The sequence below is a fragment of the Arvicanthis niloticus genome, chromosome 10 (genome assembly GCF_011762505.2).
Source record: "Arvicanthis niloticus isolate mArvNil1 chromosome 10, mArvNil1.pat.X, whole genome shotgun sequence".
In the NCBI taxonomy this organism is placed as follows: Eukaryota; Metazoa; Chordata; class Mammalia; order Rodentia; family Muridae; genus Arvicanthis; species Arvicanthis niloticus.
The window spans coordinates 82,227,301-82,240,403 of record NC_047667.1 but is presented as its reverse complement, the minus strand read 5'-3'; the positions used below and the strand labels follow the sequence as shown (position 1 = coordinate 82,240,403).

Below are 13,103 nucleotides of genomic sequence, written 5' to 3'. Positions count from 1 at the left end.
ACAGCAGTGGTGGCAGCACAGCGGCATTGTTCCTGCACAGTTACAGCAGCCGGCAGCCTGCAGCATGGCAGTTTTCGATCTCAGCCCAATATGCACCAATGATAGACGTCTAGAAAATTTGGTCCTAAAGATTGTTCTAGTGTTTTGTGTTTCCAAGGAGTTTTTTGTTTCCTGGCAGTAACAAGCAAATAATCGCAACCAATTGAAAGAGAAGATGAGAATGAATGAAGGAAAATGTTAGATTATACGATCCTTCAAGGGAAATGCCAGGTACTTCCTTTTATCTTTATCTTTGAGATTAAGTTACACTAAATAAACTACTGCTTGGTGAAAGAGCATGAACAATGTGTTTTAAGGCTGAAGAGATAGCACTGCACTTGAACTGCTTAAAGTATGATCTGCAAGACCTATGTTAAAAATAAAAATAACTAGTATAATGGTGGCTACAATCTCAATTCTGTGGATGCAGAGCCTGGTAGTTCTTTGTAGCCTGGTTTGCCAGCCAACCTAGTCCTTTGAAAAGTCTTGAACAATGAGAGACCTTGACTCAAAATACAGGGTAGATGTTACCTGAGGAACATATGCCCGTTTTTTCCTATAGACTGCACTTACATACACATCCCTCATACATAGGAAAATGTGTGCACATGGACACGCGCACACACATACACACACAAAACAAGTGTGTCTTAATGAATTGGGAAGAGTCATGTGAAATTGTTGAGTCTTGAGGCAGTTAAAATATTTCATTTTAATATTAAATACTCCTGTTGAATATTGTTTCCATTGGGTATTCAGCAATCTTCTTTTTTATAATTAAAAGAAATATTAAGAAAACTATAAAGGTTTTTAATGATAGATATTTTTTAACTTGTTGACATGTATTCATTTAAAACAAAGATGACTTAATTGTTTCTATTCCATGTTTTGTACTGAAAACTGTTGTCTTTTGATACACTTTTAATTGAAGTTCTGGAACCAGAAATGCTAGTGTGCCATTAAACACAAATAGATGATCCACTTCTGGCCTTCAGTTGATCCTTCATCCTGATTGATGTACCCATTTTTCAATCATTACTAATCACAACTGCACTGCCAGCGGGCAGACAAACTGAATGAATGGATATGATTTTGTTGATGAAATAATCAGAGTCTAAAGACAGGGAAACTTTCTAAGAGCACAAAGTTTGGGTGCATATTGAGTGTATGATAAGAGCATTGGTTTGACAATGTCATGTGGGAATTACATTACCACATGTAGGAGAAATGGTATAGATTGCCTGAAGACATTGGTACCATAAAACATAGGTTTAAACAAAGCACATGAGTAGTAGAGCATTACTTGTGGTAGCATTGGTATGGATTATGTAAGGGCATAGAACCATTGACCATTGTATTTAGATGTTTCAAGACTACACACAGTAGTGGCATGTATGTTTATCTTACCTTTCTGGCAGAAAGGTCCTTCATATGGTGAGTTGGTACAGTCACAGGAGTAGCCAATATGTTTCTCTACACACTTGCCCCCATTTTGGCAGTTCCTTCCATAGCTGTTGCAGTGACCTGGACAGCCAGGTCTGACTCCAAATGTGATCTTTGCCCTCTCTTCCAGGTCTACTTTCTGCCCATTCAAGTGTAATGAACGGATGCATCCAAGAAAGCCTTTTTGTCTTGATGATGTCCCTCCTACTGGTGAAAAATTAGGTAGAAAAACATGAAAGGTGTCATAGCTCTATTATATAAATGTAACTGGTAGATCAGAAAAACCTCTAGCTGCCCCCTCTCTGAGAAATAAGGCCCTATCCTACTATAGACACTCTCCCTTGTCAGAATGAGAAAGTCTGCTGTGGTCACAGCAACTTCTGTTTCCTTTGTAGCTGCAAACAAGGGCTACCCCTATCCTATGCCATGACATTAGATAGCCTTGAGTTAAAGCTGGATGCTAATGATGTCTAGAATATAGCATAGGGCATTTTTTATGTAGGACTTATCCCTGTCTCCTTAAAATTCTATAAGAACAAGATTTTCCTTTTTGTTCTTTGAACCTAGGAGCTCCTGGTACTCATTTATATGCCTGTCAGAATTTGTGATCTTGATGCCATTACTCTCCCAAGATAGCTAATTCAAAGGACAATTTTATCTCAGCTTCATTCTGTTGACATATAATATATTACATAAGAGTAACATCTTTGTGGTAACACATAGCTGTAGTGAGCTCTATGTGAGCTCATAATGTGAGCTCTGCGAAACTTTTGGTTAAGTTCTCAGAGAGAAAAGGAATTAAAGAAACTGGAAGTCAGTACTAGAGATGTGATTCAGTTGTTAGCATGCATGTAAAGAGGCCTGAGTTCAATTTGCTGTGCCACTGAATAAACTATGTGTGCCAGTACACATCAATAATTTCAGCACTCAGGATGGGAAATCAGGAGGATCAGGAATTGAAGGTTATCTTTGCTACATAACATGTTCAAGGCCAGCTTGAGCTACATAAGGTCCTGTTTCAAAGAAAAATTTCCTTGAGAGAAAGAAAGACTGAGAGAAGAAACAGATCCTGTTAAGATCCTTAAGAGTTAAACTTTACACAAACACGGTCTCTATATATGAATAAAATATTGACTTCTATGTGGCCTATACGCTAATCTATCTATTATTCCATGTGTTTATAGTAAAGCTTACTTCACAACATACAGTAAAGGGTTCAGTTACTGCTGTTTTCTGGGCCTTCTCTTGAGTCATGAACTACTTCCAGAAATAGTAGGTGCATTATGCATCACCTGCATATTGATCCCAGTATTTATCCATAAAATACTATTTAGGAGATGAAATTCCTCACATCCCATTTATTCTTGAGCTGAAATCTGACTCTCAAATGAGACAATATCTAGAGGGGGTCAGAAGAAGCTTCAATACTCTTTATCAAGCATTGAGCAGATTGATAAGTTTTTCTTTGTTGTGTTCACATAAGTATGTATGCTATAATTCAAGAAGCAAAGCTAAACCTCATTAGCTTGTGTCTGTGCAGTGTTCAGAATTCTGGGTGAGGCTCATTCTGGCCTTAGAAAACAAGCAATTAGTGACCAACCCTTGAGCTCAAGGTCATAATATAGTTGAGGGAGAATGTATACAAATCCTTGGGTTCTGACAAAAGTACTAATAGACAAAGGAAGAAAGAGGAAGAGAGAAGAGAAGAGAGAGAGAGAAAAAAAAGCAAGAGAAAATCTAAGGGCAGAAACCACAAATCATTTACTTTTTGTATCTATCAGCTGCCTTAACTGAGGCTCATTCCTGTTTAACACCCTATGCTGCAATTCCATTACATTTTGGTTTACAACAGCAGTTCTCAACCCATGTGTCATGACCCCCTTTGGGGTGAACCAACTTTTTACAGCATCACACATCAGGTATCTTCCATATCAGATATTTACATTGCAATTTATAATGGCAGCAAAATTACAATTATGAAGAAGCCGTGAATACAATTTTAAAGATGAGGGTCAGCACAAGATGAGGAACTATATTAAAGGTTAACAGCTTTAGGAAGATGGAGGAATATCTAGAATGTAACTAGATGACACATGTGCTTATCAAGGTAGATAAAATAGGCATATCAAATTTGCTATCATAGACAAATATATTAACAAGAAAAATAAAGCTGTAAATTGTGGCTGAGGAGATGGGTCAATCAGTAAAGTGCTTGCCTTGCTACTGAGCCCTGCATGACCACTATTGAAGGGATGGCTTCACATATTTCTCACCCCTGCAGAAGAGCCAGCAGGGCATGAAACTCTACAAGTCCTGCTGGTTGTGTGGTCATGGGGCTTGTTTATATAATAATGTCCATAATATACTTTATGTCGCTTTTTTGGAAAATATTCTTCCTGCCAATGACTTCATGATAATTAGAAGTAGCATGAGTCTGGAAGGCATGGGGGTAGGAATGGGGAAAGGGGGTTGTATCAGAAATGTAAATAAGTAGAATGTCCAAAGAAAAGAATATAAATATAAAAAAAATTATGGAAAATTACTCTGTAAACATTATTCAAAAATTGTTTTTCAACTACACAATGTGTAATGATGCAGTATAAATTGTATGAAGGGCTTCATGGACCTAAAAGAACAAGGGCAGCTACACTAATGAGCCAGATTATCAGAAAGACACAAAGGTAGGCAGATTTTTGAGTTCAAGGTCAGCCTGAGACAGAGAAAATTAGGTCTGGGAATGTTGATCTCACAGCAGAATTTTTCCCAGCTAGCTTATTTTCTGTGCAGAAAAAAAAAAAAAAAAACAGGTAGATTCTTGAGTTCAATAGCCACCTGGGACAGAGCAAGTTTAAATCAGGCATACTCGGAATGCTAATCTCAGGATGGGATCCCACCCAGCTGAACTTACTATTTGGGCTTACTATGGTAGGCAGATTTCTGAGTTCATTTGCTATATTTAAGAAAATATGCTTGCTGAATCTTTCTATGAATCAAGAGGCTAAGGTCATAACATGCTGATTTATGGGATAATCAAAAGGGAATCTGGGGTAATGATTGAACTGATGTGTAAATTAAAAACTGAGCTTTAGTCTTCAAGAGCAGAGTTATCTAGATAAGCTGTTTGGAGATCCAGCAAGAGCAGACAAGAGCTGTTTTCTTCTACCTACAAATGACTTTTAGTCATTTCTTCCACATCTTACAAACACCCTTCTTCAGGAACCTTTCCCTAAGCTGAGGCTGCTCATTGGCACCTTACAAACATGAGGACCCAAGTTTGATTCTCAGAACCAATGAAAAACCTAGGTTTTGGGGTGTATGCCTCTAATTCTAGTGATGGTAGATAGGCAAATTTCTGGAAGCCCACAGGCTAGGTAGCCAAGTCTACAAGATGAAGCTACAGGCCAGTAAAGAACATTTTCTTATATAAATTGGGGAAAGGATATATGTACTGTCCTCATACCTCTACATGCTGTCCTGCGCATATGATCCAATGTACTCACATTTGCATCCACATACACAAACATGTATACAAAGAGACAAAAACATACTCATGCATGCTGGAAGCCCACAGGCTAGGTAGCCAAGTCTACAAGATAAAGCTACAGGCCAATAAAGAACATTTTCTTATATAAATTGGGAAAAGGATATATGTACTGTCCTCATACCTCTACATGCTGTCCTGTGCATATGATCCAATGTACTCACATTTGCATCCACATACACAAACATGTATACAAAGAGACAAAAACATACTCATGCATGCAAATTTATTTGTTGCACATAAATTTCAGAAGAGAAATAATGAGCCTTTCTTTGTAAGTTGAAAGGATGATAGGGTAATGGTTGACTTGAAAAATGATTAGATTAGATTAGATTAGATTAGATGGTTAGAAATGCCATGGTAGTTAGAAATATACCTTCTTTAATCCATTCCAGATATAGTGGTTTGAGTGAGAACAGTCTTCTTACGCTTAAATTTAAATAGTTGCTCCCTATTTGGTGGAACTGTTTGGGAAGAATTTGGAAAAGTGATCTTGTTGGAAAAGGTGTGTCACTTGAAACTGGCTCTGAGGTTTCAAAAGACAGTTAGCTATCTGCCTCATAATTATTTCTTGAGACATAAGCTCTCAGCTATTACTCCAGCACTATGCTTGCATTCCTGTTGCCTTTTTTTTTTTTTTTTTTTTTTTTTACCATGATGGTTATGGCCTCTATCCTCCTACAATCTTGAGCACAAATTAAGCACCTTTTTGCTCATGGTGTCTTATTACAATAGAAAAGTAACTAAGACAGCATGTTACCAAACCAATAAATACACAGATGAAGTTTACTGCTCGAGTCCAGAGAACAAAAAAGTGCATCCCTGAGGGACAAGTCCAGTCTATTACTCTGAAATAATGACAAAACTTGAACTTGTTTCCAATTCTGAAACGAATGTAGGCCAAGAGGCCAAACCTCAATTGCACTGTCTTGTCTGTGTCAATTTCAGTAAATGAGTCTCTTTTAATCACAAGATATAAATCAATGGCACATACAAGTTAATCACAAAGGAAGGTTCATTATTTCTCTTCTGGGATTTATGTGCAATAAAAAGGGGAAAATTTATGGAGTCTAACATTTGGGTCTGTTTCTCTTTCTCTGTAGTTACTCTCCTTTGTGAATTTGAATAACTCTTCATATATCTTGTTAGTATCACTTTTCTCCTAGCAGAGGTGGTTAACGAAAGATCTAGTGCACATTTTTTTTTGTGTGTGTGTGTGTGGCTTAGTCAACTAGTTTATGAATGAAGGAAAGGTGGCTAGTGTGATTTCTCTGGTAAAAATGCACTTTTTAATATGGACACATACAAAACTTAGTGTCATTTTTTTCCCCAGTGAATTTGCTCATGCCACTTCCAGATGCTGACAGAGCATGATGACATAAAGTATTGTGTACTACTAGCAGAGAGAACCACAGTAGTTTTTTTTACTTTGTCTGTTTTTTATTTTTACAAAGAAGAAAGATCTACAGAATACATTATTTTTATTGTAAGGAATGTACAGACTAGCCTAAATATTGGATAATTTTATCAGGATTCATGCCATCACAATAACATAAATACATGTGCACTCATATAGGTTCATATATGCACAAACACATACACTGGACCACACTTAAATGCACATCTACATACAGATGTACACATGCATATACAGGTTCAGAAAGACAACACAAACACACATATACACATATATGCATATGCACACAGAGACAACACAAACACAATGCACATATATCTTATGTGAACACAGACACACACAGACACACACACACTATCTATATCTATATCTATATCTATATCTATATCTATATCTATATCTATATCTATATATACAGTGTAAGAGGACAGGTTGTAAGAGTGAGTTTTCTCCATATCCCACGTGAATTCTTGGATAAGAATTCAGGTTGTCATGCTTGTCATAAAGACCCTATATCTTATGAGCCAATTTTTGTCGGGCCTAACCTGAGGAGGTCTAATCTCCATTCCACCCTCACCCTTCAGTCATGTACACAGGAGGGCATGATGAACTGGCCCTAGAGAGATTTACATGCTAATAAGGTACCTAAAGGCCAGAGGGTGGAGCAGATTAAACATTTCTCCCCAGCCCCTCCCCCCTCTTCCCCTCCCTATTTAACTCAGGTCCACCCTGGGTTTTATGGGGTATGCATCCAAATCCATTCACCATCCACCATGTTAATAAACCGGTTTTGGAAACCCAAGGACTTCCTCGTGTTTTGGGGCCGCACCATAAGGAGCCATGAGGAACCATGGAGAGGCTTTTAGTTAATGAGCAGCCGGGCCCAACTTCCAGCTGGAGGAACCCAGAGTGTTCCCAGCCGACTGCCCACAGCATGGCGGGAGGAACCCTGGGTTCCCCAGTCATATTTTTTCCTACAAATTTTCTAACCTCAAGTTGCCAATTTTTTTTCAAAGAAAAGAAATACTTGCAAAATTTTGGTAAATTTTCCATTGATAAATCAGTTGACAGTGTGCTCTTTTTCTTACAGGATTCATTCCAGACCCCCTCTTCCCCAGATTTGCTGACTATACACATATTTCTGCTATCATCCAAATACATTTTCTGATTTGTTACTTTGCATCTGGACTTATGTACAGTTGTTGAGAAGCTATTTTTCCAAATTATAACATTCCTTCCTAGAGAGGCTTATTAAGACTAGTGAATAAGCAAAATTTGCACGATTCACAAACTAATCACAAGTGCTTCCCAAAAGTTATAGAAATAAGAACAATTGTTGGAATAGAATATACTTTAACCCACCCCTGCCCCCAAGATATATGTATGTGGTTCAGGGAGTTGAAGGATGTAGCTTTTGTGAGTCATCTTCTATGTCAGAGTGAGCTGTCAGTGAGGCACCTACCTGAGCCACTCATGATGCTATGAGCATGCCTCATCTATAGTAATATAGGAAATAGGAAACTCTCTGTCTCAGTAAGGGATTTTAGTGTAATTCTTCTTTGCTTTCTATTTTTTATGTCCAGGATAAATAGACAATTAATATTTACATCTCCCAGGGTAAATTCACACAACTATTTACTATAGAGTTAGATGAATGAAAAACATAGCTTTATTCTTTTAGTAGTTTCTAGCCTTTCTTTAAAGTCTCAATCTTGATATGCAAGATCCTTGAGAATCAAAATAATACCATTTCCTGTAAGTATAACCATTGCAAGCATGCTTGTGTTATACTAGACATTCCACTAAGTTCACATAATTCTCAATAGACAAGAGAGTGGTGATGTTACCCTTCACTGCACACCATAAAGAAATCAACTTCAGAAAGATCATCTTGGCTCTAGTCAAGACTCAGACAAACTACATGGAAGAGATGGGCTGAAATGAGATCTGGTCCTTGGCAATAGTATAGAGGACTCCCATCTATGAATCTGTGAGTTGAACAATTATACTGCATAATTGAGATTATTACTACAACAAATAGAATCTACTTTCTTCTGCTTCTCTCTTACATTCTTTCCTATTCTGAGAAATATACACTCATTCATTTATTCTATTGGCTCCTGATATTATTCTTCTTGGCAACAAAGACAATAGGTTAGATGATGTAGCTAGAAGCAATTTATTATAGAATGTCTCATTTAGCCTGAGTATAGGGTGAGTTCATTAGGATACTTTCTCCTTGGATTAGATATGAATTAACACATAAAAGGTACTACCTTCATTTCAAGCCTGATTTTATCATCAGGTATTTAAATTGGTCACAAATGCAGTGGATTGTGAAACCATGTAGATAGAACTAGAAGAGATATCTTGATAGAATTGTGGCCAAGGTCAGTCTAAGAAGCATGCCCATTTCTGTGATGCTTTACCCACCAGTGAATCCCATCTTAGAAAATACTGTCTTATTCAGTTTGTCTTGTTGAAACTGAATGGAGGAAAATGCTGTTGGGGATCATTGTAGTATGTTGCTTTGTATCTCAGTGCCAGGTACATTTGCAAATATCATCTTGCCATGGCAATTAAATCAACATTTTCATTTTTGTGTAATTCAGTTGAGCAATGAATGAATGAATAAATGTTTTGGTTTGTCATTTCCATTGTTTTCTATTTAGTTACTGTGATAAAAATATCCAAGCAAAAGCAACAGGTAGTAAAGGGGGTGGGGGGTGGGGAAAGGGGATAACATCTGAAATGTAAATAAATAAAATATCAAATAAAAAAAGAAAGAGCTTATTCAGTTTACAATTTTAGGTTAGACTCCATCACTGGGTAAAGAAAAGTCAGGAACTTGAAACAGCTCTTTACATCTACAGTCTCAAACACAGAGAGAATGTGTACTTGAATATTTACAGTCAACTCATATTCCCGTCTGTTATACAGTGGAACCAACAAACAAATGTTCATTTTCTCTAGAGAATTGCCTTTATGTCTGTGTCCCTGAATAAGTCTAGGAGTCTATCTTTTCCCATTGTCTCTTTTAGTACCCTATGGCTCCACTGAATTGGTCAAATATAACCCTAATTTACCAAAAATTCGTACATTTATGATTTTTCTATTGTTACATTTCACCTTTGTATCTCTTTCTCCCTCTCCATTTCCCTTCTTCTTTTATCCCACTCCTTTCTTCCCTCCTCTCTTTTCTTCTATCTTTGAATATTTAACAATTTATTAACAAAGTCCTATGAATGACTTTGCCCAAATAAATAAATAGCCTACAGAAGCTTCTTATTTGTCAGAGTATATATTAATTGTCAATATGAAAAATCTGAAATTCCACATGAGACAAGCCTCTGGCATGTGTGAGAGGGAGTTTCTAGATTGTGTTCATTATGGTGGAAAAATCTACCATAAATGTGGCATCATTTTCATTGGTTTTTTTCTGGACTGAATCTAAAAGGAGAGAGAGAGAGAGAGAGAGAGAGAGAGAGAGAGAGAGAGAGAGAGAGAGAGAGAGAGAGAGAAAGGGACAGAGAAACAGAGGGACAGAATGACGGAAAGACCAAAGTACCAGCATGCATCTATCACTGCTTTCTAACTAGGATTACAATGAGGCCAAATGCCTGCATGAAATAAAGAAACATAGGGAGGCAACAGCAGAAATGAGACTCACAGACTCATTTTCACAAGTGTTCACTGTACAAGTGCAGTATTTCTAGAAAGATGCTACACCCAACTGTGAAAAAGTGAGTCTTTACTCTTGCTGTTCTCTGCACAAAGGCATGTGGCCTGCACAGATTAGAACTGTCAGTCTTGAACTTCATTTCCATTCAGAGGAAAAGGCAATTATATCCTTATGCCAGCTGTTTTTCTACCAAAGTCTCATCAAGCATACTACCTCACAGCACAAGGGTGAAATTAGAAGTTCAGACCTCCAGAACTCACATAGCAGATGGGAGGTTTGACATGGCAGCCACTTGTAATCCTGTCACTCTGGAGACAAAGACAACATGCACAAACATATACAAACACACACACACACACACACACACACACACAGAGAGAGAGAGAGAGAGAGAGAGAGAGAGAGAGAGAGAGAGAGAGAGAGAGAGATTTATTATTATTAGTCCCAATGGTGAGATTATACTTCAGCTACATAAAATACTTTAAAAGCTATATTCCATAAAATCTCTTGCATCCTTCTAAGTCAGTGCACTGGACAACATGACAATATTGCAAATGTTCCTAACTATCATGGTGACAAAACACTGTTGAGTTACAATATTGATTCTAAGACTCCATCTAGAAATGAGTCATTGGTCAGCACTTTTTAATACTGTCACATTGATGAAACAAGGCAGTGCCAGGAACTGCATGCTATTTTATCAGATACAGCCTGTAGCTAGTATACAGAAAGCACTCATGTTCACAGTAGAAGTCTGTAGATGTGAGAAGTTGGCTCAAGACAGTGACTTTACATTTCCTAGTGATATATTCTAACTTAGAACAGTAAACTGAATAAGCCTTTCTTTTCTGTTGCTTTTGTTAGAATATTTTTTATCACAGCAACTAGACAGGACACTAGGGAAATGACTAAGCAAAACATTTATTCATTCATTTATTGCTCTGATGAATTAAACACAAATGAATATGTTGTTAATAAAATTGCTATTGGCCAGATGACATTTACTAATGTACCTAGAACCGAATGTTAAACAGTGACACATAAAGCAGCAGACTAAAATGACCTCCACCAGTGTTTTTTTTTTTTTTTTTCCCTTTTCAGCTTCATCAAGACAAACTCATTAAGTCACAGTAACTTGTAAGATGGGATTCACTGGAGAGAGAAGCATAACAGAAGTGGCAACCTCATTAAACTGACCTTGGCTACAACTGTTTTTTTTTGTTTTTGTTTTTTGTTTTTTTTTTTTTGAAGATGTCTCTTCCAGTCCCATCCATATGCTTGCACAAGTCAATTTAAATGTCTGGTGATAAAAATTGGAAACAAACCACTGCTGCCTCTCTTCACTTTTAACTTAGACAAAGTTTATCTTATCAATGTTCTTGTAATAGTTGGGTAGCAGCTATGAGCGTGTAGAAAACAAGTCCTTTAGATTCTACTTTAGCCAAAAGTATTCATAACTACTACCTGACAATAAATTAGAATTTAACATAGAGTATAATTTACTAAAATTGCAAAATACTTGAACTGATTCCAGCAAAAAAGATACTAAATTTTGATGATTAGTAGACTTCCTACAAGAAATAAAATATGATGTTTAAATAGACTAAGGAAGCAAAATAAATTTAATTTAATTTTTTTCAATGGTAAATCATATTACTTGCAGGAGTTACTCATTAAGTAAAGAACCCATAATTATTAGAATGTTTTAAATCATTCAATATTAGTTTCTACTGGATATATAAAACACAGATAATAAAGATACATGTATATTGGGTGATGAAATAAAATCTGATGTTCTTATAGTTTAGTATCTCCTTTCATTTAGCAAGTATGGTTTCAGTGATGATATTTGTAGATTCAAAAATTACAGGAGCCCAAATATAGAGAAAAAATAAGAAATGTACATAGAAAGAAGAGAGAGTTGCATGGCTGGTGGTGAGCTGAAAGGTGTGGGTGTCGGTAGAAAACAAAGGTGGAGAAAGACATGCATAATCGTTATTCTGTAATTTGCTTACAGCTCTGACTAAGCATCCATCTTCAAGTTTTATACAGAAGCACACCCCCTTAGCTTTTACAGTATTATGCTAAATCAACATTTATAACCCTAACTTGTATTCATAGCTTTGTGTTAACAGCTCTGTAACTCATTTTTTTCAAATTATTGTTTCCTAAATTACAGTGCAAAGATTGGCCTTACTGTCAGACTTGAAAATACCTAAAATATTCTCCAATCTCACCCACAGACTCATATACATGCATATACATGAAGTGCACACACTCACACATAAACATTAGCACCATGAAAAGCAGTGATATATTTCAATCTCTGCTATCAGACAAGAATGCCTGTATAGAATTACCTTCTCCATGTCTATAGATGGTGGAAATTAGGGAGGAAAAAGAGAAGAGATAGGGAAATAAAGTAAGAAATGAATTCAGACCATGATTTCTGAATCTAACCATTCCCATTACTATCAGTAGCCACTTTTCAGAAAGTATATTGGTGCTAGTGCTCACTGAGAGAATGAGCAGCTCAGAGATCAGGTTATGTCTCTGGGTAAAAATCAAGGCAACCCTCACTCAGTGATGTGTTTTCATAGAATATCAAAATATGCCTAAATTTTAAAGGAGCAGTAAATCTAGAGATACAAAATATTTGCCTCCTATACATGAAGCTCTAAGTTTGATCTCAAGTACTGCATACATGAGGCATGCTGGTGAACATGTGCAATCCCAGTATTTGTTCAAATCGTGTTTGTACACACCTGTACTACCCCAACATTAATTACTAATTAAGAAAATGCTCTACAGTGTTATTTTCAGGACAAATATATGGAGTCACTTTTTCAATTGAGAGTCCTTCTTTCAAGCAACACTAATTTGAGTTGGGATGACATAGAACCAAGCCAGCACATGGCCCAATATTTACTACTGAACACTGAAGTTAATTGGTTTAGTCAAACTATTTGACCACACTGTTA

General features: G+C 36.7%; 1 protein-coding gene across 5 annotated transcripts in view; it reads right to left on the bottom strand.

Moving 5' to 3' along the window:
• LOC117716170 (contactin-associated protein like 5-2) overlaps nt 1-13,103 on the bottom strand; it is a 737,433-nt gene that overhangs the window by 111,652 nt on the left and 612,678 nt on the right. For 4 of the 5 annotated variants that reach the window (XR_013113069.1, XR_013113068.1, XM_076941723.1 and 1 more), the window contains one exon: nt 1,447-1,689. Coding sequence is in view for 3 of the 5 variants with exons in the window: in XM_076941723.1 (XP_076797838.1) it covers nt 1,447-1,689 (243 nt within the window). In the remaining 2 variants the exon portion in view is untranslated. The remainder of the gene's footprint in view (nt 1-1,446; nt 1,690-13,103) is intronic. The other variant, XM_034513110.2, reaches the window with a different exon arrangement.